Here is a 25,840-nt window from a genome sequence, read left to right as displayed (position 1 = left end):
ACCCTCCCTGTTGTCTCAGCGCAGTCCAGGAGGTTTCTCCTCCGTAACAGTCATCCCCTTAGGGATTGCAAGTGCTTTCTCACCAACAACCCGATTCTTCTCCCGTCTTGACATTTCCTCCACAGAATTAGTCTATTACCTTTAAATTAAAATTCGGGGCTTGACAGATGGCTCAGTGGTTAAGAGCACTGACTGCCCTTCCAGAGGTACTGAGTTCAATTCCCAGCAACCACATGGTGGCTCACAACCATCTGTAAGGAGATCTGATGCCCTTTTCTGGTGTCTCTGAAGACAGCTATAATGTACTTATATATAATAAATAAATAGATCTTTAAAATTCACTCAAGTTCTCAGGGTAAGCGCAGAATGAAACTAGAGACTTGCTCAGATTATCACAGGAATGGCCGCCTTCCAGTTTCTGACAGAGGCCTTGCTGCTGTCTGAAACCTCATGGGTTGGGCCCCCACTGTTTGCTCTCCTTTCAGCATTTTTTTTCTTTTTTCTTTTTTCGTTTTTCAGAGCTGGGGACCGAACCCAGGGCCTTGCGCTTGCTAGGCAAGCGCTCTACCACTGAGCTAAATCCCCAACCCCTTCCTTTCAGCATTTTTGGCTTCAAAGTTTTCACTATAATGGTCCTTTAGGTTATGCTTATAGTATCAAAGAGTCTCTAGTCCAAAGTTCCAAACTCGTCTACATTTATCCTGTTTTAAAAACCCGAGAACCGCACAATCAAGTTGATGGCAGCAACAATCCTACTTGGTACCAGCATTCGGTCTTAGCTGCGTTTCTTGTTTCCTCAGTAAAATATCCTGACAAAAGCAGCCTAAGGAAGGGTTTATTTGGACTCACAGTTTGGGGGTGCAGTCTATCATAGCATGGTCTCAAGGAGGCATTTTGGAGGAACCCTCCTCTGAGGTAACTGTAGATTGTGTCAAGTTGATAGAAGCTAGCTCGCACGCCATCTGAGCCTCTGTTTTCGTAAACTTGAGACGTGTAGAAGACATTTACTTCTGCCCTTTGTCCTTTCCTTCTAGCATGGGAAGAGTTGGCCTACTATGAAAAAAACACCCGAGACTTCCTGTTCCCCGAGCCCAAGCTGACATCCTCACACCTTGGCATGCAGAGGGAGGTGCTCATGAAGACGGCTATTTGGTTTCCCGTGAGTGACCCTCCCACAGGGGCTTCTACAGGAAGAAAAGTTCTTGGAGAGTGAACATTTCACTCCTGACAGGGTTGGCCTCGGGCAGGTAGCTTTTCTTGCTTAGTTTCCCCGGTTCTGTTTTCAGCCATGGTCAGATGCCCAGCTCATGACACCAAACTATACTGATTTCTACTACTGAGAGTTTTATTATCTAACTGAGCTGTATCATTCACCTATCCAGTTGTCACACAATATCCTGGAAAGTTCCTCTTTTGACTACTATCTATTGCCAATTGACAGAAAGATCTGTTTGGTCATAGCTGTTATCATTAATTAGAGTAACAGCAGCAATAATATTATCTTATATTTGCTTTATACTTTCAACCTTCTACAATTTTTTCAGATCATTTCTCTGTGTAGCCTTGGCTGTTCTTGAACTAGCTCTGTAGACCAGGCTGGCCTCGAAATCACAGAGATCCACCTGCCTCTGCCTCCTGAGTGCTGGGATTAAAGGTGTGCACCACGACCTCCAGGTAACCTACAGTTTTAGTCACTCTCTTCCTAATGATTTTCAAATTGGCCAAGGCCGGTACTCTGTTCTCTTTATCAGAAGAGAACTGTTAGAGGCTGGTACTGGGGAAACATGCATGGTGCAGCAGATAATCAACTGATAATCTGTTTTAGTGGTATTTATCGGAATCCAAATTCAACACAGTCATTTTGATTTTTATGGTCTATGACTTCTATCTTTGAAACAATCACTTCTTTCTTAATGAATTTTTAGGTTTCATGGATGACATCCACTTAAAGGGCCACATCTTCAGGAATTTTAAAGAGCACAATTACTACTTAAGCTGTTTCTCTCTGTGGACTGCCGTTGTTATCATTTAGTGAGATGTCACTGTCCCTGCTCTGTCCCAGGACTGTTCAGACTGTGTCATCAGAAGAACTTCAATTCCTGTAATGCTTCTGATGACTGATACGCCACACATAGTCATCAAACCTTGTCCTAACCAGAATTCTGAATCCCTGTAACTTTAAACCCTCCCTGTTATCTTTCAGGATCTGGTAAATAGTCTGGAAACCACACTTTTCTTTCTCCGGCATCATCTTCATGTATAACTTAAGCCCCTCCCCGCTAGAGGGCAGGAATTGGGGTTCATGTGAAATGCTGACCCTTATTGCTTCAAGTTATTGGCATGTTGCCCTTCAGAATGTCACAGGGAATAAAAGTTCAGGGGAAACAGCCCGAGGAACCCCTTAGATTAACTTTTTCCCCCCTCAAATTCCCAGTTAAATAAAAGTCACCTTCAAAATCAAAACAAGGAGAAACACTTACTTTTGTTCTCAGGTGTCTTGTGGTGAATGCTCTGGGCACAAATAGAAAGCCTAGCCTGTAAGAAGTTGTATTTGTCGTTATTTATAAACAGAGGTGATTTATTAGCTTTAAAATGCATTGGAATACTGTCATGTACCAGATGAAAAAATATTAGTTCCTGTAATTGGCTTTATCAAACTCTATTAATAATTTGGAGAGAGAGAGAGAGAGAGAGAGAGAGAGAGAGAGAGAGAGAGAGAGAGAGAGAGAGAGAGATTGATTCCTCTGAGACATTTCACAAATCAAAACTGAAGCCATATCTTGTTCTGTCAGCTATAATCCAGGAAGGGACTGCCCTTCCCTCTGCCATCCAGTGGAGGGGCATGTGCTGTATACCAGGAATGTACCTGGGCTCACGGAGCTGGTGGGTAGAGCAGGACTTCTTAGGCGTCACCTTTATGTCCTTAGCCGCAAACATGGTGCTAATTCTCTTAGATTTTTTTTTTTCAGTTCACTCTTCCCGGTTTTTATTACGACTGTAGAAAATGAGAATGAACTAATTGTAGTCAGTCAAACACTCTTCTTATCAGTTCAGTAACAATCAGATTTTTTTCTTAATTTTTTCTTTCTTCCTTTCTTTTTTTTTCTTTTTCTTTTCAGTTTTTAGAGAGAGAGAGGGATTCCCTGTGTAGCCCTGGCTGTTCTAGAATTCCTCTGTAGCCAGGTGGGTCTTGAAGTCACAGATGAGCCTGCCTCTGCCTCCTGAGCGCTGGGACTAAAGGTGGACACTGCCACCACCCAGCTTCCCCCACCCTCTGTATTTCTATACATTATTATTTTACTCCATTTTAAATCTCATCAGTCATTTAGATGATAAAGCACCACACCAAAGTAGACATCTAGTAGTTAAGAATAGGCATGATGAATAGAAATGCTTGATATAAATGTGCCAAGGCAAGTAGATAGGGAAGAAGGCCCTCTACCTGCCTCCCTCCTTACTAATTTCTTTTCCATGATCCCATATTTTAGATAGAGTAGAAAATAGCATAGACACTATTACCCAGATGCCTCCAGTGACCAGCTCTGCTCTGCCGGCCTGTGTCCAAGATCATTCTTGCCCAAATGGAAATGGTATTAGGACCCACTTCCCAGGGCCGTGTTAAGAGTATGCTTTGTTGGCTTAAACCTCAGCCTAGTATAGAGTATACATTATGAAGGTGTTTAGCCCCATGGTTCTCTAATGCCCTTTAGTACCTCATGTTGTGGTGACCCTCAACTATAAGGTTATTTCATCGCTCCTTCATAACTGCAATTTTGCTACCGTTACGAATCACTATGTAAATATCTGATATGCGACCCCTTAACCCACAGGTTGAGAACCGCTGGCTTAGCTCCTGTTTTATTTTCTGTTTTTTTAAAAAAATGTATTCTGAGTATGCTGGCTACAGGACGCTTGGGTTCTTGGCGGCTCTCCAGTGAAGAGGAGATGGGCAAGCGAATTGTTTCCAGTGATTTTATTTGCTTCTCTTTATGCTGCCTTATTTTTAGGGCATTGCTCCCAAACTAGAGTTTTCTACAAGGACAGCCATCCTAGAGTGTGTGTTCCCGTGTAAAAACAGATTTCTTTGGGTAAGTATGATCAAGAGGGCTATGATAGAATTGGCAGGAGCCCTCACCTCTTGCCCCAATATGAAGACTGTTAATCTGAAGTCGGCTTGCTAAGTTTCAGTGAAACTGAACAGACAGTAACCTTGGCAGTTTGTGCTCGGTTGGTTTTGTGTTCAGACCATTTGCTTGGACGGCACATTAGAATATGTCTGCTTTGTGTTCAGAATGGTGATGTTCGAGCGGAGGCTGATGGTTAAGTGACAGGGTCAAAACCAGAATATGAGGCCACTAGCTACCCCTCCCCCCACATCACAGACACACGGAGTCCTTGTTAAGGTGGGATTTCAGCAAAGATGCTTGTTGAGTCACTGTGACAGCTAGCTTTAATTTTTAAAACCATTTTAAGTTGGTTGGGAGGGCAGACATCCATAATCCCAGCACTTGGGGGACTGAGGTGGGAACTTACTTTTGCGTTGAAGGGCAAGTCTGGGCTACACGGTGAGACCCTGACTCTAAACAGCCTCCCTAAACTCTTAGAAATGCTTTCATTGTATTGTACAGACAGCAATGTGACCTGAATGGACCCATGTCCATCTACGCTTCTCCCTGTCTATAATCTGCCTGTGCTTGGAGGACGTTGGTGTGTAGCTGCTGCTTTCAAAATCTCCCCTAATACATATAAGCCTCCCCATTATTATTTAAAACATGTGATTTTAGTAAGTTACCCACACTAATTATGTTAAACTAAATGGTAGATTAAATAGAGAAATACCTTTCTTTAAAGGTTTGTTTTATAAATTCGGTTCAGTCTTCTGTCCTAGTTTTTAAATGTTCAACTAATTCCAGTTATAGTCGTGACTGAATTATCTTTTTAATTCAATCAAAAGAATATTTTTTGGCTGGAGGCATAGCTCAGGGCAGAGTGCCTTCCAAGCATACTCAAGGCCTTAGGCTTGCTTCCCAGCACTGGAAAAACAAAATGAAACAGAACAAACCTTTGTTTGTTTTTGTTTGTTTGTTTTCTGCTCTCAGGAAGAAAGGTGTAAATTGCAACAGTCTTTCTCAAAGCTGAACGGACCGGCAAACAACAGGAAAAAGAAGCCAAAGGAGAAAGATTCTGACCAGTTCTCTAAAGGCACATCATTTTGGGGACCCTCCCCACAACGACTCCATCTCCACCGGCCCCCACAGAGGAGCCCTGGAAGGAGCTTCCGGTTTCTGGGAGAAAGGAAGCCTCCATTTGTGGTTAGACATGTGAGCGTAAAGTAATTCTTTTTTCAGAGTAACTTCCTGCATGAGGATGTGGATAAGAGTGGGAGAAAGAGTTGTTGAGCCGTGCAAACGCGTGGGCAGTAGTCACTGAAGAGGGAATTCAAATGAATAATAGCTGTCATTCAAGTATGCTCATTTTCCAGGATTATTGTTAGGAGAGGTCTATAAACGCATTTCAGAAGAGAATTTGCTCAGTAAATGTCCATCAGCCCATTTTAAAAATTTGAACATTATTAATAGAGTGTGACATCCATAGATGATATGATAACTCACTGTTGCTCAGAAGAAGGTGAGCTGGCAGGAACAGAAGGTGTCAGTCCAAGGCTGGTAGATAAAGGGCATCAATTCAAACGGAAACTCCATCGCTTACATATAAGAAACACTTCGGGGTTGGGGATTTAGCTCAGTGGTAGAACACTTGCCTAGGAAGCGCAAGGCCCTGGGTTCGGTCCCCAGCTCCAAAAAAAAGAACCAAAAAAAACCAAAAAAAAAAAAAAACAAAAAAACAAAAAACCACTTCAAGTGAGATTGGTGCTCAGTAGCCAAACATTGAGCAGGGGCAGGATTTCAGCATGGGGAGGTAGGAAGGAAGCAATAACTGGCCTGACCTCACTGGCTTCACTTAGAAACTCTCTGAGCTTTCACTAGAAACAGTGGGCACCAGCAGTCACTGTAGTCTTTGTTGTCTTGAAAGATTGTCTTAAATTACTGTATTATAAAATAGAGGCATCCAAGATGAGTTTACACATTGGCTCATCAATGTAATAAAAAGAAAATCTAAAGTCAAGTGTGGTGATGTGCAATTGTGGTGTCTGCACTTGGGAGGCTGAGGCAGGAGGATCACCATGAGTTTGAGGGTATAGCTTGGATTACATAGTATGTCCAGGACACACACACACACACACACACACACACACACACACACACACACACACACACACATACACACACAGAAACAAATCATGAATTTGATTAATTTTCTTCAGTTTTTGTATACGTAGCCTTTATGTTTTCCACGAAACTGTAGTTATATTGTTATATGGATACATTCGCGTTATGTTTTTTGTTATTTAATGTTCTTTGTGATCTCCACCCCCAAATTCCAGTTAGTAACCATCTTCAGAATGTTAGTGATTGATAAAATGCTAAATTAATATATTGACTTAAAATCACTAGAGATGATGACTGTGCATCTGATGGAGGCTGTGAATTGGGCTCGGTCTCAGTCAAGGTGCTGATGAGTGGTTGTATGTAGTTTGCTTGTAGGTAGACTGAGCGTTCTGGCTAGAAAATATGGACTGGCTAATCTACAAATAAGAACTATTCATAAACACGGGAATATTGTATGGCTGGTTTCTTTATGGTGATCTTGGTAAAGATGCCTAGCAAAATGTAGCAACCTGTCATTCAACATGGCACCATAGAAGTATCGATAGCTTGACGTTTTTTGACAATGTAGCTTATTCTATTCCATATAAATGGTTATAAAATGCAGTCTCTGACACGGTGGAGTAATTAATCATAAAAACATGGCTAGATTTCTTAGGGAATGAAAACGTGACATTTTCATTGTTTAACGAATCGTTACAGTTTTTATTATATGTTGAGCTGTTACATAGGTCATTTTACATACTTGACTACCTAGATTTCCTGACCATATGTGAGACATTAAAGCTTAGAGAACTGTGTCTGAATAGGTGGCTCACCAGTTAAGAGCATTGGCTGTTCATCCCGAGGGCACAGGTTCAATTCCCAGCACCCACCCAGCAGCTCCTGGTTATAACTCCAGTTCCAGGGCCTCTGATGTCCTCTTCTGGCTTCTGTGGGCACCAGCACACATGTGGTACATGGACATACGTGCAAACAAAACACTCATACACCTTTAAAGTTTTTAAGTTAGAAAACTTCCATCATTCTATTTCTTGACATGCAATGAAAATCAGCATGGTAGCCTGCCTCACTGGAAAAAAAAAAGCCAAAAATTTCAAAGTCTAGCTTTATGCTATAGAAGAATCACCTTTTTGGGTATTTTGATCTCCTTTCGAAGATCATGTTTACCAACTTTGTTTTAGGAAAATGTGGTTGGTCACTTTAATAGAGTGGTTAGTGCTGTTGTGTTTAAAAAGAATCTGGAAGGGACTCTGGTCAATCTCTTGATTTCTGGGATACTCTGCAGTTGAAAGGTTTCCATGCTGGATTGGCTCATACCTGTAGTCACACTATGAAGGAGACAGAAGCTTTGGACTCTGTCTTTTCATCATTACCAGTTCTGAGCATGTATCTGCGTCTAACTTCCAACTTCAGTTCTCTGTGCTCACAATTAACACACGCCCTCATATCTAGCCTCAGTGGAGATGGTGGACAGTTTCTTCTGTGGCGTAAACATAGCATACTTGGAGACTGTGATCTTCCAAGATTCTCTTTGACTGAGGTAGAAAGGCATCATGGGTAATAAGAAGATAATCCAAGCGACTGTAGGTGAGGAAACTTACATGTTTCCTTCACTTTCAGGTGGACAGTGGAAACCCCTTTGGTGAAAATAATTTGGAGCACCATTCACAGAAGTCCAGAAGAAAACCTAAGTTTATAAACTTTGATCTTGCAAAGAAAAGAGGTACCTGAGCTCCTTGTTACTGACATCCCCCAGTGAACACTGCTGCGTTCCACTAAGCACTAAGCATCTTTCACTCTGAGGAACTATAGGTTACATAGGAAGCTGTGGGCTTGATTCTCAAGGTCTCTCTAGCTGTGATGGTCCCATGGGGCAGGAGAACTAAGAATCAGTTTGCTCTCAAGTTGTCCCAAATGCTTGAAGGGGACCGAGCTGTAGGTTGTGACTCGCCACTTGTGGCTACAGCCCCTGGCTAGGCCGGCAAAGCAGACAACAGCTTGTCCTCCTGTAAACTCTGCAAGGCAGCCCTGACAGTTAGCAAATATGTTTTGCTTTGAAGTTTTTTCTGAGCAAGAGACTCATGGTGGTCATGACATTGCTGACCAGATCCTGTGTTAGTGAGGAGGGAACCAGCTCTCTGACGCAGTTAGGTTAAGGTAGCTGTCTTCAGTACTGTGGATTTCAGGATTGAATGCATTTGTAAATGTTACGGGGGGCTTTAAAAAGCTTTGGTTGACTTGGGTGATGGCTACTCACGTTTAGCAAGTTCGAAACTGAAGTTGAGTAATTGTGAAATGCAGTACACCGGCAGAGAAGTCACTATTAGAATAGTAATGTTACGACATGCCACCATTAGACCAGTAATGTTATGATGTGTTGTGGTAGCTTTTGTTAGACTATGGGAGAGTGAGGCTGAGAGGACTAAATCACGTGTTAGTGTAATTACAAATGCAGGCCTTAATTGGAAGTTTTCATAAAAGGTCCTGAAGGGATCTCTGTCCCCCATTGAGGTTCTACACATTGATTGACAATGACTAGAATGTGTGAGTCTGTCCCTAGTGAAGGTCATGGCAGCTTGCCTGGAGTTTAAGTCTAGACAGGGCTGGGGATGGTCCCCTCTGTCACCTCCTGGTAGGCCTGACTTGCAATGTCCTCACGCCAGAGTTCCCTGTGTTTGACTTAATGGTTTGTTCCTTTAAGGGGCCAGAGAGGGCTTTATGCTAATCCAGGCCAAAGTTCTAAAAACAGAGTGACTGATCACCACTGAGCACAGACAGGGTGTGGGGTCGAGAGGGGAAGTGCTTCATCAGTTTGAGATTTAATTTAAGCCCTGCAATTGAAGGTCACTGGTGTAGCCTGTAAAAGTGGTGCCATCTTCCCTGTCATACTGAACGCAAGCAGCAGCAAATGTCCTCTCCTGAAAGAGAAGGTCGAGCTTGATGATGACTTGCATCTGATGGTGCCCACACCACGCTTGTCCTGGCCTTTGTCTTTTCCTGATCCTGGCAGGGGAGGAAGTTTGCAGAGGTTACAGTGTGAACACAAGTCACACATCAAGCTGTTAGCAGAGCTACAACCTGCATCCGTTCAGGTCTCTGGAGTCAGATCCTGGAATCCCCGTGGCTTGTCAAGCTATCCCTATGTTTTGGCCACCTCCAGGCCTGTGGGGGCAGAAAGCCATGCCTCTGAACTGCAGCTCTCGATGGTGCCATTGTGGGGCCTGAGTCCTTTTCTCACAAGCTTCTGGGTGGTTCTTACACGGTTGGGTTACGGATTGCCCTTTGAGAAACAAGGGGTTAAAGGCAGACCAGATGCTGATGCAGTTCTGACCTCACCGCACAGGGGAGTGCCCAAGGGGTTCCTCTGCCTCAGGACTGTTTGATACCAATAACTGCAAGGGACTTGGCTGATTCCCTGCTCAGCTTAAGATGGCGGTGGGGGGGTTCCAGGACCATGCGCATACACCGAGATGAGAGTGCTCAGATAGGGAACCTGTCAGTCTTTTTAAAATCTTTTATTTCCTTCTGATTACAACTGGTGGTGTAAGGCAGACAAGGAGTTCAGAGAATGTTTTGTCATTAAACCTGGGATGGGTGGGTGGGGCATCCACTTGCTTTTTGTTTGGCTTTGTTTTGGAACTAGGGTCCCATCCGCGTTAAGCCATGACTTCCCTTTCTAATCATCCTTGCCATTCACTAGCGTGAGGTCCACCTATCTCTCACAGGCATTTAGGGCAATGGTGGTGATTTGTGGTTTAGATGCATTGCACTGTAGCCATTGGCTCGACTTTATATTCATGTTTACCTTGGACAAAAATCCTCAAGAGCCAAAACCCAGCAAGGACTCATGGGGCAGAGCACAGAAATGTTTTATTAGACCCATGTTGCCTTCTTCAAAGTTCTGCGCATCAGGGTGAATATGTTTTCCTTCTTTAAGATCACTATGTAAGGCCCTTGAACTTCTGATTCATGGCCCAATGTCCCCCAACCCCTTTCCAGCTGTACGATCACTGAAAGTACAGCTTGACTCTGGACCCCAGGAAGACAGAAAGGTCTTATAGAATCGCAGTGCCCGAGGGAGACTCAGTTGTATCTCGGAACTTACAAGGGAGCACTTAAGTTCTTTTGCCGTTCATTTATGGTCTAAGCTCTTGTTTCTGCCATGGATGAACGTGCGAGCGGTTTTATGGCTAACTGGGAATAACGAGTTTCTCACCTTATTCCTCTTTCTTCTAGCATTTTCTCTTGACAGTCTCGAGACAAACATAAAGGTATGTTTATCGGCAATATCCGTAGATGATTTGTTTCCAGTATCTGTGTCAGGTCCCAGTCAGTTAGCGGGGAGAACGTGTCCCTAGCTGTGCTGTTCATGTCAGGGCAGCATAGCTGACGTAGGGTTTATACAGACTGGTACTCAGGCTCTACTGTCTGCTCCACTGTGGAGTTCACTGGCTTGCTCCCCCTTCTTCCATTCATGGATCCATTACCAAGGAAGGGTTTATACAGGGTGATTCTTACTTCATCACCAGTGACTCATTGTTGCCCTTCTCCAACCAGATACCTCTATACAGTGAGGTGGGTGGTAAACGTGGCCTCGAGCTTCATCCGTTTGCTAAGCTGAAAGCTCGTGCGCTACACACTGAAGGAGATGTATGTGGAAGAAAATAAGTACATGCTGTATTGCATATGTACAGCACGGACACACTTTGTTTAAAAATCAGATCTTTCCCAGAATCTGAAAGTCTGTGTCCTCGGAGATCAAAGTTCCAAGTGTGAGCTCAGTTTTGCCCTGGTAACATGCAGAGCCTTTTGACTATGTATGCCTGGCCTGGATTCCTGGCCCCTTGCACGAGGTCCCTGGTCACATACTGTTATCTTACCTCAGTTTCTCTTCCTTGTCCTAGCCTGCCCCTAGCTATTATTAGGCAACTCAAACCCCAAACAGCCAGTGAAGAATAATGCATGTTGTCACTCAGGTTGTCAGAGAGCCGGACGAGCGGATTGTCTTAAGGAGTCAGTCACCACCACCTCTAAATTCAGGCCATTTCAGAAAGCCCTTGCTCAATCACCAAGGGGATGTCGATTTCCACCCGGAAACTACAGTTACCACTTCTCAGCTTTCCAGCCCTCCCAGCCCTCTGGATCACTCTCTTCTCCAAGAAAGGTCAGCAGCCAGTGCCTGTTCCCTTGCCTGAGGAGTCTCAGGTTCTGTCAGGAAGAAGCCTGGGTACTCTCTCAGCTGGTTTCACTGGAGTATCCAGTTAATGGATGTGATCATCCCTTTTGGAATCTGCACAAAAAAATACCATTAGCCCCTTCTCTTCCCTTGGGAAAAAGTGTTTAAGGATCCCTGGTGTAGGTTTGGTAGCGTAGCTCAATGATAGAGCATTTGTCTAGCATTCGTGAGACCCTAGGTTCAATCCTCAGTGCTGTCAAAAAGAAAAGTCAAACTGAACTGGCACTGTAAACGGCAGCAACAACAACAACAAAAGAAAGAAAGGAAAGGAAAAGAAAAACGGGCCAGAGAGATGGTCCAGTGGATAAAAGTGGACACCTGCTGCACAAGCCTGAGGGCCTGAGTTCAGAACCCCAGCAGCACCCACAGACAAGTGCCAGACGCGTGGTTCCACTGGTGGAGGTGGGTTGGGTTGAAGACAGAGACCAGCCCACTAAACAAACCAACAACGCACGCACGCACGCACACACACACACACACACACACACACACACACACACACACACACACACGTGCACATGCACATGTACACACCCCAAACACAAAACAAAATCGGACGCTGGGTATAAGCAGTCTGCAAAACTAACAATATTTCTCTACCCATTGTTTTCCGTCATAGATTTTAAAACTGAAGCTTTTAGTTTTTCAATATGAAGGTATTCGCTAGGCATCTTAGAACCAGCAGAAAGGGGACGGGGAATCATCTGTGTCCCGCCAGTCAACAGTAAACATCACGGATGTGCTTATTTAGTTTGCACAGGCATAGTTTCTTGGTTCGTTTACAAGACTGCGAGGAGTGAAAGCATTTGCATACGCCTCTGTCTAGAGAGCTGAGGCAGGGATCTACATTTGTCAGTCAGCATCCCAAATATAACTACACACTTAGCGTGCCTGAGTCTACCAGGATTAGCCAAAGCCCCATCTATGTTTTGGGTAGAATGGCACTCAGGTGGACCAGCAGAGGGGTCAGTTACCTTCACTCCATGGAAGGCCCCCCCAAGAAAACCAGACAGCGGCTTTGAAAGAAACACACGAGGTCAGCTCTTCTCTGCATTGTTAGTGATGAGCATTAGACATTCCCTCCACCAGAAACACCACTGCTGCCCACAGAGGCACCCACATTAAACAGCCCCTGAATGGCCCTTGAAACTTAATAGGAATTATACTTGAGTTTAAGGTGGTATAAGAAAGTCACAATCATTTTTTTTAGTATTCTTTTTTTTTTCCAGAAATGGTAGCACAGCTATATTAAAATATTAAACTATTTAAGGAAATTAGATCAAACATTTTAGTAAGCTAATAATGTATGGTCAATCTTTTGATTATTTACTGTGTTGGAAAGTGGTATAGCAGATTTTAAAACACTGGGTTTGCCAGGCTCAGACAGTCAGAGAGTCACAATTATCCCTGTTCCAGGGTCTAGTCTCTTCCCCTTCTGGTTTGTGCTTTCCCCGGGTTGACAATGAGGGGGCATTGTTCAGCATTCAGAGACCTAGAACATGGGAACTGGTGGGGACCTCGAGATGTGGTCTCCAGTGACACTTGTCTCTTAAGTGATGTGTGATCTCAGCAGTATTCCACCTTGAAATCTGTTTCATCGTGAGGATGACTTTGATGATCAAAGACCCATCTGCCTCCAGCCACAGTTCCTCTGCTGCAGGAACTGGGGTAGCCAAGGCTTCCTAACTCCCAGAATGAGAACAACAGGCTTTTCTGACCCTAAAATATATGCAAACTTCTTGGGCAGCTATTGTAACAATCACGACACAGCTCTCCTTTGTAGGGACTCACAAACTAGACAGGAAGGTTGACATAATCCCATTCTGCTCAACATGACACAGATCATGGTATGCTCACAACAGCAGTCCAGTACAAGGGGGGCGGGGACAGAAGTTAATTCCCACAGAGAGCTGAGGGACCCTGCTGCTTCTGAACATGTCAGATGGCATCTGCATTTGTGTATCCATTCAGCTCCCCTTAGATGAGTGTCTTCAGGTAACTGGCCAGCTGATCCCTAGTTTTGGCTTATGTAAAAATTGCCTCTTGTTTACTGAGTCAAACAATCAATTGGGATTGGACATTGAGTGTGAGAGTATGTTAGGATTGATAACCTGTTTACCATGCCTGGAATGGAGACTAACTTAACACCTAACACGTTTCTCCCATTCTCTGACATCTCTGACAACTTGCAACACAGGACAGAATAAAAATACATGTGCATACTCATGTATACACACAGGCACACACACACACACACACACACACACACACACACACACACACACACACACACACACACACATGCACACATGCATACCCACACAGTGATTTCCACAAGGCAGAAATTTACAGATACTTCTGGAGGATAAACGAGGAGAATGGCTTCTTCATTGGGCCCTGAACAAGATTGGTTCATGGCTGAGTCAGTGGAGGGTGGGGGATGGGAGGTAAGAAGACAGAGGCTTTGCCAGCTTCCACCATGCCATGAGTTTTTGGGGAACTGTTGGGTCCCAGGGTCCAGGATCTGAGGATAACTGGAACTACAGTGGAGACTTAAAAGGCAGAAGAGAGTTCCAGAATGTTCAGTCAGTGGAGGCAGGGCAGGGAACATAGGAAGTGAGAGGGCATTCAGCTATCTCAGATGAGGCAGCAAATTCAGTGTGCCCAGTCATTCTAAATAGGTGACTTTGGACTTAACTGGACCATGCATATGAGAGGAAGGCCATTTTCCTCAGTGACAAAGAATTGTGACCACAGAAAGGCCATCATCCAGTTGGCTTATGGCTGTCTCGGCTTTCATTCCCAAGGTCCTGCATTGTGGGAAAGCCCTGATTCTAGGGTAAGTCAGGTTAGTTGGCCACCTTTCCACTCATGGAGTGGCCTTAAATGCTATCTTTTAAAGAAAGTTGTTTTCACACAATAATGTATGCTGGCAAGGGCATGGGGAGGAGCCCTGTGTTCACCGATGGCTGTGCCTTGCATGTGCTCGGGGGAGATTCCACTGCCCCCTTCACCCCCCTTCACAAGTTTGGCTGATCACAAAGGCAGACACCGGAACCTCGGTGGCTCTAGTACCTTGTCCTTTCCTTTCTGACAGTTCTTTCACTGCAGTCAGCCGGACCAGCCCCTCACAGGGATGCATGAGAAGCCTCTTTTGAGATGCTGTCAGCTGAACACCGGAGGCAGGCAATGCTCAGTTTGCAGGGATGAGGGGGCCCAAGGGCATTGAAAGGTTTTTAAGATAACAAAGTAATGGATCTCATTATGACATTTTCATATACATTTTGTTCTTCTTGTACCAGACTCCCCCACCCCTACCCCCTCTAACTCCTTGCTGGTCCCCTTCCTTACCCAGCAACACCCCTCATGCTCTTGTCACATGTCCCCCACTACCCTCCTCCCAGCAGCTGCCGTAAGCTCTCTTCCTACATGATTTCTGTCCTGGTTAGTGTTATCGTTGCTGGGATGAAACACCAAGACCAAAGCAACTTGGGGAGGGAAGGGTTTATTTGGCTTATAGTAACAAATCACTGCTCACCAGTGAAAGAAGTCAGGACAGGAACTCAAACAGGGCAGGAACCTGGAGGCAGGAGCTGATGCAGAGGCCATGGAGAGGTGCTGCTTACTGGCTTGGTTGGTTGGTGGTTCCTTCCTTCCTTCCTTCCTTCCTTCCTTCCTTCCTTCCTTCCTTCCTTCCTTCCTTCCTTCCTTCCATAGAATCAAGGCTCACCAGGCCAGGGATGGCATTGCTCACAATGGGCTGGGCCCTCCCCGATCAATCACTAATTAAGAAAATACCCTACAGGCTTGCTTGCAGCCTGGTCTTATGAAGGCGTTTTTAAAATTGAGGTCCCTCCTCTCAGATGACTTTAGCCTGTGTCTAATTCACATAAAAACTAGCTAGCAGAATTCCCTTTCTAGTTTTATGACCTACATGAGAGAGAAAAAACATAATAGTATTTGTCTTTGTGAATCTGACTTTGATGTAATTATTTTCAATTCCATTTTTCTGCAGATGTCTGGATTTTCTTTTTTTTTCTTTTTTTGTTTTTGTTGTGTTGTTTTGAAACAGGGTTTCTCTGTGTAACCTCGGAACTCACTCTGTAGACCAGGCTGGCCTTGAACTTAAGAGATCTGCATGTTTCTGCCTCTCAAGTGCTGGGATTAAAGGCGTGTGATACCACCACCCATCTCAGGACTTTATTTTCTTTATGGCAGAATAAACCCCTTTGTGAATATTTCCACATGTGTATTGGTACACATACTTACCACACATCTGCTGATGGGCACAGAGGCTGTCTCCATTTCCTAGCTGTTGTAAACGCCACAGCAATGAATGTGGATGTGCAGATATCCCTGTGGTGTGCTGACTTAGAAGACTCCAAGGAGTGGAATAGTTGTGTCTTACAGCAGTCCTACTTTTGGTTTTTGAGAGACTGCCCACTGATTCCCATGGTGGCTACATCAGCTCCCACTCCCACCAGGGGTGAGTGAAGGGCTCCTCCTCCCGTGTCCTTGGCACCATGTGTTGTCGCTTGTTCCTTTGAGGAGAGGCTGCTGTGGAATGGTAGGATTGGCCCTCACAGCCGTTCATTGGCCTTTCCCTGATGGCTTAGAATGCTGGACTTCTCTCAATCATTTATTGTCCATTTGTATTTCTTTGAGAACCATATTCAGTTTGCCAGGCCATTTATTAACTGGATGCTTTTTTATTTATTTATTTTTTATTTTAGTTCTTTATGTACTCTGCATATCCATCTCTTGTCTGAGGTATTGGTAGCAATTTTTTTTCTCTCATCCTGTATGTAGTCAGCCCAATGGTTTAAAAGTTAACTTTTTATATGTTTAATATAATTCACTTTCTCCTTTCCCATTCCTCCCTACAATCCTTGCCATGTTCTCCCCACTCTTATCCATAGATATAGATGTGTCTACTGGGGCTGGGTTCCTCACCATCCACTGATCTTTTCATCATGTCCAACTGTGGTTTTTGGTGATGGTATCTATTTTCTGTAGAGAGAAGCCTCTCTGATGAAGGACGATAGCTATACTTATCCATGGTTATAAGGATAAGATCTGCAATGCAGTTAAAGAATTATGCTGTTCTAGTGTGAGGCCCGAGTTGAACCTCTTCTAGGACCTCTTGAATGAGACTCACGGAGGCAGTGATTTGATGCAAAAGCAAGAGGAGTTTAATTCAGGAGAGATGACACTGAGCAGACTGTAACAAGGAGTTATATACCTTGCAAACGATTGGGGCAGAATTCAAACAATGGTAACTAGGCAGGGTACCATTGATGGGACGAAGTGACCTTCAAGCTGACTTGTGGTCAGAGGACTGTTCTGGACTCTCTGGGGGCGGGAAGTTGGGAGTGAAGGGGAGGTTGGTTGGGAGTTACAGATGGCTTTGTTTGACAGTTTGGCTTGAGGTTGCTCTGGGAACTAACTACTCCCTGGAAGGGAGGGGTCTTTGTGCTTGGAGGTTTGCAGTGGAGCTTTCCCACCGGCCTTAGACTGATCCCAACTGTGGCTCTTTCACTACAGAGTGGAAATAGTAGATTCTCTTCTAATATTCATAACTGTGTTACCCAAGCTAGGTTTCTAGTACTAGCCACGATTTCCCTTCCATTGGGTAGATTTTAACTCCACTTAGATAGCTGCTGATTACTGCCAACATGTGTGTACCTCTAGCACACTCTTGTTGATATTTTGCTATGCTGGTCTTTGTTGTGGTTTATAGGTATCATAGCTGGGTAGGACTAATAATTGGTTACCTCCCTTCACAGCTTGCATAGGACTTTTTATGATACCATGTAAACTAGACTTCAGTGAGGATGCTTTCACACCAGTTCAAATTATCCAAATCCCGTATCCTAAATGTTCAAAGTCTTCAGCAATAGGGTCTTACCATCAACCCCCGAGGGGCATCCCAGAGCAACATCAATGGCTTATATTGTTTTGGGAGTCATTTGGACTATTCTGACCAACCACTCGAAAGGAAGTTTCTCATGCCTGGTACAGTTGGTTAATGTACTGTTCTTGTAGGGAGTATTGTCTGCCTAAGTGGTACAACTTCATTTAAGATTTCCCCCTCTCTTTCTGTCTCTCTTTGTCTCTGTCTGTCTGTCTGTTTGTCTCTCTCTCTCACATATATTGTGTGTAATTATTTTAGGAAATATAAAACTATGATTCCTTGAGGCTTCATCAGACAACATTGAGGCTTTTTATCCCTCCTTCTTCCCTTTCTGTATTGACCTCCTCCCTTTTTCCAGTAAGAGCCCTCTTCCCATTTCCCCCCTTCCCCCTTCATATCACCTGTATACTATTCATCTCTCAATTCCATACCTCCCACAGTACCTTATAACTTACTGGTTTCTGTGGTTACTCATGTTTGCATACTCACATCTGGAGATTGGAAGCTAGGAGCCTCTGATAAGAGAGACATGTGTGTAATGTTTGCCTTTCTGGGTCCGGGTTGCTTCTCTAAATGTAATCTTTTCCAGTGCTATCCATTTATCTGAAAATTTCATGATTTCATCTTTTCATTACAGCTGAATAGTATTCCTTGGTGTATGTATACTACGTTTCCCTTACTCCTTCATCTCTTGCTATTGTGAATGGGGTGGAAATACACATTGCTGAGCAAATGTCTCTGGAGTAGGTACCAAATCCTTTGAGCCTATGACAACGGTATTTCTGGGTCGTATGGTAAACTGAATTGTAGGTTTTTCAGCCCAAGATTTTAATGGAAGATGCACAAAGCCTTTTGAACACCAGAGTGAAGAATGTAGTCTCAAAGGAAAGAGGGGCTGGCCCTGCTTCCCATCTCCCCCCTCTGCAGCATGTCACCTGCCTTTACAGTTCTTGTCTGTGATGAGGAGAATCACAGAGAAGGGGAGTGGCATGGCTCATTTCTTGTATGCAGTCATAGTACTTTAAAGGCCTATGTGTCCATCTGGTGGCTGTTTTTAAAGTCTTGCTGTATTTCTCATAAGATTCTTAGGGAGAGCAGAAATTAGGTCTACAACATTTTCAGAAACACAGCTGTGCATTGTGGGTACAGGCACTTGCTGCCTGTTGCTTTCCTGGGTCAATAGTAGACTCAGTCCTACTCTGGGCCTTATATTCTTAGGAACCACTGAGCATGCTGGCTCAGAGAGGGATGTGAAGGGAGAATGATGGGAGTGCAGTGTACACAGGCAGACATGCCTGGGGTCGTTGGCATAGTGGTCCCATCAACTACTCAAGGCTTCCAGAGTCTGCTGATGGACAGTTAATCTGGTCTCGATGTCCTTGTTAACATCTTAGAGTCTCATGACATTCTAGGGCTTCTCACACAGTCACAGAGAGAAGGATTTTACCTGAATTGCTAAAATTCTTTGAACATTTTTAGGTAAATTGTGTCTGTATTTTTCATCATCAAGTTTCTGCCTGTGCTTTTAGTTTCGTGACCTCAGAATTTAGGATTTGATACTCAACCAGTATGAATGAATTCACTACTCAAGCAATATCATTTCTTAAAGATTTGTTTTATGGGCCCAAGCGTATGTCTATGCATCGTGTGCAATCATGTTCCTGTGGAGGGCAGAAATGGATCCCCTGACACTGGAGTTAAAGGTGGTTGTGAGGGAGAAGGTGTGGGTGCTAGGAACTGAACCTAGGTTCTCAGTAAGAGCAGTAAATGTTCTTAACTACTGAGTTACTCCTCCAGCTCTTCAAACAATACTCTTTAAACCTGGCTGTTGTACTCAATACCTACTGTGAGCTGAAATGAATATTAATTTTGCTTGTTTCGAGACAGGGGTTCTGTTCTATAGCCCGGGCTAGCCTCGAACTCATGATCCTTCTACCTTAGGGCTAGGATTACACACTTAAGTTGAGATGAGATATTAACCAGATATTAACCAGAGTCTCAGCCTGGGTTTTAGTCTATGGGACACATTAACCAGAAGGGGCCAGTGTCCACTGTCAGAAGTGTTGTGAAATGAACACCACACAGGTCAGCTGGCCTTTATAGGGTGGGCTCAGCTCCAGAAGGACTCCTGGAGAAATCATCAATGGAGTTCATTCAAGGTGAGTGGTTGGGAGTTAAGAAGAGTGGGGACTTGGGTCAGAAGGCTGCAGTATTCTGCACAGAGGAATCTGGGAATCTGCGGCAGGGAGAAAGCTCAGTGTACAAGAAGCTGGAAGACATTATCAGGTTCGTGCTTATGTTTGGGTTCTAGTGGCCAAATGTTGATGAGATGTAAAACAAAGTCTTTGTGGCAGGAGACAATTGAGATTAAGTCTGTAAAATACAATCTGAGGGTAAAGAAGCAGGGTTTGCTCATTAGCAAATTCCCTAAGAACTAATGAAGTCCACAGAAGAGCTGGTCATAGGCAGTCACCAAGCGCAGCACTTTTTTATTGTGTTGTTGCTGGCATTCCCACTTTCCTCTCATGTAGGTTGGTTGCCAGCATTAAAATAATGGGTGTGCCATTTTAGTTTCTAGTTAAGCTTTAATCCATATTTTTAAGTACTCTCTCGGTCAGCATCCTTTTTCGTAGCTGCATAATGCTCCACTCCATTTACTCTGTTGGGCAGGTTCCAGCCGTGTTCTGCATCCATGTGGCAGAAGATCCAGGAGAGGGCATGCAGCCTCCTGACACCCAACAGAGCTCACCCAAAGGTTAGGTGTTCTGGAGAAACTAGATCCGCGCTGATAGATGTGGGCTGGAATGTGAAGTCCAGTGAGGGAAGCAGATATTAGTGAAATAATCATAGAAACAATATGAAACTGTGACACTTGCCCGGGGAAGAACATGGTATCATGGGTCTGACCGGGTGGGTGTCTGGTGGTTGGGAATCTGAGCTAGCTCCCAAAGGAAGGGACAGAGGAATTAATGTGAGCACAGCACACATTAGGCAGAGGTCCTGGGAGCAGTCCGATGGACTATGCATGCTCTCCTCATACTCTGTCCCACCCCACGGAGGAAGTACTTGTGTGAGAGTCAATGGGGGGGGGCGTGATCTGGAAGAGATAGCTTCTAGGGTTTAATATGGTGTTTGGGGGCTACTAATGTTTTCTGTGAACATAGGGAGCACTTCTGATCTATGGTAGTTGTGCCTGGGACTCGATGCTTCCTGCAGACATGCAGCTTGGTGATCTTGAGCTGGATTTAAAGGCATTCCAGGGACGTGACAAAAGGACCTTCAGCTGCTAGAGCTGACCATGCCACATGGTCTAGCCTATACCTGACTAGGAGGGTGGTGCTTGTTAATGCATGGGTCATGATATCCATGGGAGTAGTCGGTTTCTTTTCTTCTTCTCTGAAGAGCTCTGGCTTAATCATATTTCCCAACCAAAAGAAAATTCGTCTCCTTAAGATGGAAAGAAGGAAGGAAACACACACATACGCACATACACATATACACACACATGCACACATACATGCACACACATACACACATGTGTGCGCTCACATACATAAACACACACACACACACACACACACACACACACACACACACACACACACACCACACATTCATCCCAATTTGTAGGACACATAGAGGCTGTACACCGAAGGCCATATGCTTGGTATTACCAATCTTTATTACATCTTGGGTAATGCAATTGCTGGGTATGTTTTGTCATAGGAAGATTCTATCTCTGAAACAAATTCCATCCATGAAAGGCCAAGCTACCTTCTGAGGAAACACTTGCTTCGAGAGCACAGATATTTTTAACTACTACCTCATGTAAGTCAGCAGCTTAAATACTGTTTGCTACTGTGGTTTGCTAAAAGCAGTTTCCATCTCCTGCTGTCCCTGAAGTAACTAGGAAGTGTGGAGGAGGTGGGGAGGAACTCTGAGGATGCCCCCACCCCCGACCCCTGCTCAATGGAACACTGACAGCAGCGGCCGGCCAGTTCTCACAATCCTTGGCCCACACCTCCCCCCCTCTTTATTTAGGAGACCCTTGTGCTCCTTGACCATAACCTATGTCTTGCCTTGTGTCTCCACATGCCACCTGGACTACCACTTCCTGACTCAAATTTGTCCTTATGTCCCTAACTCTCTGTGACTCTGCTATTGTAACACACACTCTGCATGTTTCTTTATGAAGTAGACACAATGTATTGTTGTTTAAAATCAGCCTTTTATAGAAGGAAACCCAGTATTTAGCTCACTCTAGGGAAAGCCAATCACACACTGGCTTCGGTCCTGAGCAAGGCCCTGCCTTCCCATGCTAACCCCACTACTGTCCTTATATCTGTTAACCCTTCAGAGTAGTTGTTACCAAGTGCACTTGTGTGTGAATGTTGAAGGAGGTGCTGAGGCAGGTCGAGAATGATGAAGTATGGTATGGTATATGGCCATCATTTTCTGAATATTCTTAGCTTCCCTTCTTAATCAATACCTGCATAATAACTGTGTTTTCTTCAAAAGTGGCATGCTTGCCTGTGACTTGCAAGTTGGATTTCTGTGGCTGGGCCCGAGGTCGGTAGCTTGGGTTCGGCTATCCTGTTCTCAGCTCCCCACTCTTCCTTTGCATTCCCAGCACAGGGTCAAGAGTTGGCCAAGTGCATCCCATGCACTAAATGAATCACTGTTTAATTCTGACAACAACCCATGAGGATGGCGCTTTTACTAAGCTCTGCTTCTGAAGGTAGCGAGGCCAGATACCTTGCTCAAAGCCACACGGTTAGTCAATGGCATAGCCAACGGCAGGGCCAAGACTAGGATTGGTAGGAGTCCTTGGTGCACAGTAGGCCTGAGATCATGCTCGGAACTGCCATGCTCTTTGGCTAGAGTATGACAGGAGAATGCAGAGGAGTGGCTGCCCGTGTTCATGGCATCCCTTTGGTACCCAGGCAGTAGGTGGTCCCTGCCTTTAAACATTTGCGAGAGAGTGATTGTGCTGTATCTTGTGGGCATCAGAAGGAGTAGGCCTTTTTAAACAATGAAGGAGAGTGAGATGACCTGCTAGATTTGCCCCCAAGTCAGGCTCCTGAAAGTCTGGCTTGAGGGTCATCTATGCTTCAGGGCACAAACAGCCTTGCCCCGGGGGCTGGCCAGGATCTCTGCCTTCAGTACAGAGGAAGGAGGACATCTTGATAATTGCCCGTCCTGTATGTAGGCTTTACTTTAGAACGTTCTGCTCGTTCTGCTCGGAAAATTAAAGGGTAGATTTAGGCCACTTAATCTCTTGTTGCAGGACTCTCTATGCCTTCATTAAGTTGTTACATGGAACAAAGCACACATAATCACCAAATGCCAAATTACTGTGAGTTTATATGTGGGTAAAATCAAGTTACAGAAAGCTGATATCTGGATGCTGATATGAGGGGCTAGGGAGGAAGACGCCCACCCCTCTTATCCCCTCCCCTAATAACCTCCCACCCCTCTTATCCCCTCCCCTAATAACCTCCCACCCCTCTTATCCCCTCCCCTAATAACCTCCCACACCTCTTATCCCCTCCCCTAATAACCTCCCACCCCTTTTATCCCCTCCCCTAATAACCTCCCACCCTTCTTATCCCCTCCCCTAATAACCTCCCACCCCTCTAACCCCTTCCCCTCATTGCCAAGTCTGTTTTGAACAATGGGTTCCTTTCATAACAGGATTCCCCACACAGGTTTGGAAGAAGCTCCTAGGCCTTTCCCTGAAGTGCCCATTCTTCCTTTGATTGCTGTTGCTTCTTGGATCCCAGATCCCTGGTTGAGGGAAGGATCTCAAAGGACAGAACTAGGAAGGGTTTCCAGAGGAAAAGGAAGAACTCCAAGCAAGGCAGAGCACTGACCAACTCAGAAACTAACTGGGCATTTATTATGAGTGACCCAGGAAACCTGGGGAGAAACTGAACAGGCAAGGTCAAGGAGCTGTGAGGGGAGAGCTGAAGCTCTCCATGGTCTGGGAAGAGAGATTCCAGAGGGGACCTGGCACACAGCAGAGCATCCTGGTCCTCCTTTGTGCCCCACTCCATTTTCCTGAGGATTCCCACGACAGACTCAGCCCTCATTCCTCTGCTGGTCCACATCTGCTCTTCCACTGTGGTCAGCTTACCCTGTGCAGGCTTCCCTGTGGTCAGATCCCCAGAAAAAGAGAAATGGAAAAAGATCCCTAGTCACAAAAATACCAAGGAATTTTGAACCCGAAGTAGGGATTCCTGCTGACTGTCCAGGCAGAGGTGGTGTGGAGAGGAGGCGGTTAGAAGGTGAAAGACGTTGATGTCTTTATCCGCTATGTCGGGACGTGGGGCTTGGGGCATAGGCCTGGTATACTTTAAAATGAGAACATTTTCTACCAAATATATATGGCCCTTTGAGCAAAGAGAAGAATCTCATAACCTCCCCAAATCCCTCAGGAAACCCAGGTTTCTGTGCTTTGACCCTTAGTAAGCTAACGACCCTGTCTTGTGTCATGTATGAGAGTCCTCTGTGGGTCCAGTCCACTGAATACTTTTGGTCTCTCCGTGTGCTCCCAGATTGAATCTGGAGGTGACCCTCAGTGGGAGGGAGCAAGATCCCACCTCACTGACATGCTTCTAAGTAGATGGTGGTCAAGGACCTCAAGTCAGAATTTCCTCATACAGGGGAAAACTGTAGCCTCCTGCCTTTTGCAAAACGCAAGCATAATAAAAAGGAAGGGACAGCAAGAATAGAGAACGGTTATATTGAGTTGAAGTGCTGGGTCCTGGTCCTGGCAGAGCCCAGAGCCCCAGCTCCTGAGACAGCAGTGGCCATGGGGTTTAATCTCACCTATCATAGAGAACCCTTTATACCCATCATTACCTCAGCTAAAAGCAAACCAACCCTGTCTGACAGAGCCCAAACTCCATCACTGGGCATTTCCCATCTGGATTTGGGTCCTGGCATCTGAGGGACCTGCCATTCAATGGTTTGTGGGGGACTGATGGATGGATGGGAGGATGATGCTGGAATGATACATGGTCTGTCTTCATCCTATAAACCCATGTCAGCATCCAAGAGATCACACAGGTTGGTGACTCTGCACCCAAGGTGCACAGCAGCAAACTCCCAGGCTACCCACCTCCAAGAGCCTTAGTACTCTTACCTACGAGAAAGTACTAATCTCTATGGCTCTATTTAGCACCAGTTTAACCCTAGTGGTACCCAGCACTGGGAATGCTGTAGGAAATGTCTCTGTAGGAGATTATGTGGACTTCTAAGATGGACATCTCTACAGTAGACTTGAGTTTTGTGAGGAATCATGGGAATTCACAGAACAGTGAATTGGAGTGTGTTTGATACTCCCACTCAATGACATCCAGCAGGTTTGGACACATTTGCTGTGAACAGAGGACTTCATTAACTGCACCCATAGCATGGGGAGGGAGATGCTCTCAGTGTCAGGGCTCTGCTGCTATACAAAGAGGGCAAATGCTTCCTCTTATTCTCAACCGGAGACTCAGAGGAAGGGGCTCAGAGAACAGGCAATTCCAAGGCTGAGCTGGATCTAAGCTTAGGATACTTTGTTTCTCTCCCTGGCTGTGCCAACTACTCGCCTTTTTCTCAATGCCGCTTGTAGACGTGCTCTTTAAATTTCACAGGGGAACATGACTGAAGGATGCAGAGCTGGCTCATGGAGACACTGACACACGAACAGCATCTGCTGTTGTCTGGGTTGACTTACTGTTGCCTAGCCCTTGTTAATTCAAATCTTATACTCGGTCTTTTGTGCCCAAGGTAAGAATTATTGATTAAATTCTGTCTGGGACTCTCATTCACTTGTCGCCTGGAGAATTTGTGTCTTCCACTGTGTTTATTTTGAGCATGAAAAATAGAAAACATAATAGAAGTCTACCAGAGGCTTTTCCATTTGCAAATCATTTTTAAAAATTGTAACAAAGGGGTTGGGGATTTAGCTCAGTGGTAGAGTGCTTGCCTAGCAAGCGCAAGGCCCTGGGTTCAGTCCCCAGCTCCGAAAAAAAGAAAAAAGAAAAAAATTGTAACAAACACATTAAAAATAAAAAATACTGTAACAAATATGTCTTCTGTGAGGCAGAGAGTTGATTGTTTTGGGAGATAACCTGATAAGTCAACTGGGAAAAGACCATCAGCTTGGCTTTCTCTTTTTGATAAATCTGAGTTTGTGTTTCATTTTCTCGTGTTAAGCTCGAATAGCATCAAGTCCCTTATTAGAGCCCAAGAAAAAGAGTATTAACATCTCAAGAGTTCAGATCTCATTTTATCATTTAATTTTCTGAGATGAATTTGCAGGAGGGATTAAATTTCTGCAGTTTAAACCATTCCCTTTCCCTGTCTCCCCTTGATAAATTCTTAATAAATATAGATCAGAAACAAAATCTTCTTGCAAACATTTTTTTTTCTAAGAGAACTGCTTTTAAGTAAATAGATTCCACGGAG

At 44.7% G+C, this 25,840-nt stretch overlaps 1 protein-coding gene across 1 annotated transcript in view; it reads left to right on the top strand.

Moving 5' to 3' along the window:
* The window catches only part of Spata6l (spermatogenesis associated 6 like), a 41,767-nt gene extending 16,571 nt beyond the window's left edge, over positions 1-25,196 (top strand). Inside the window, exons 5-13 of the mRNA XM_032891772.1 lie at positions 1,035-1,159; positions 4,008-4,088; positions 5,100-5,321; positions 7,851-7,953; positions 10,467-10,501; positions 11,207-11,394; positions 20,051-20,135; positions 21,107-21,208; positions 25,024-25,196. Coding sequence (XP_032747663.1) covers positions 1,035-1,159; positions 4,008-4,088; positions 5,100-5,321; positions 7,851-7,953; positions 10,467-10,501; positions 11,207-11,394; positions 20,051-20,135; positions 21,107-21,196 — 929 coding nt within the window. The 3' untranslated portion in view covers positions 21,197-21,208; positions 25,024-25,196. The remainder of the gene's footprint in view (positions 1-1,034; positions 1,160-4,007; positions 4,089-5,099; positions 5,322-7,850; positions 7,954-10,466; positions 10,502-11,206; positions 11,395-20,050; positions 20,136-21,106; positions 21,209-25,023) is intronic.
* The last annotated feature ends 644 nt before the right edge of the window (positions 25,197-25,840 follow it).

This window comes from Rattus rattus, chromosome 2 (genome assembly GCF_011064425.1).
Source record: "Rattus rattus isolate New Zealand chromosome 2, Rrattus_CSIRO_v1, whole genome shotgun sequence".
Lineage (NCBI taxonomy): Eukaryota > Metazoa > Chordata > Mammalia > Rodentia > Muridae > Rattus > Rattus rattus.
Note: the sequence above shows the minus strand (reverse complement) of the source record. Positions and strands in the feature narration are given on the sequence as shown.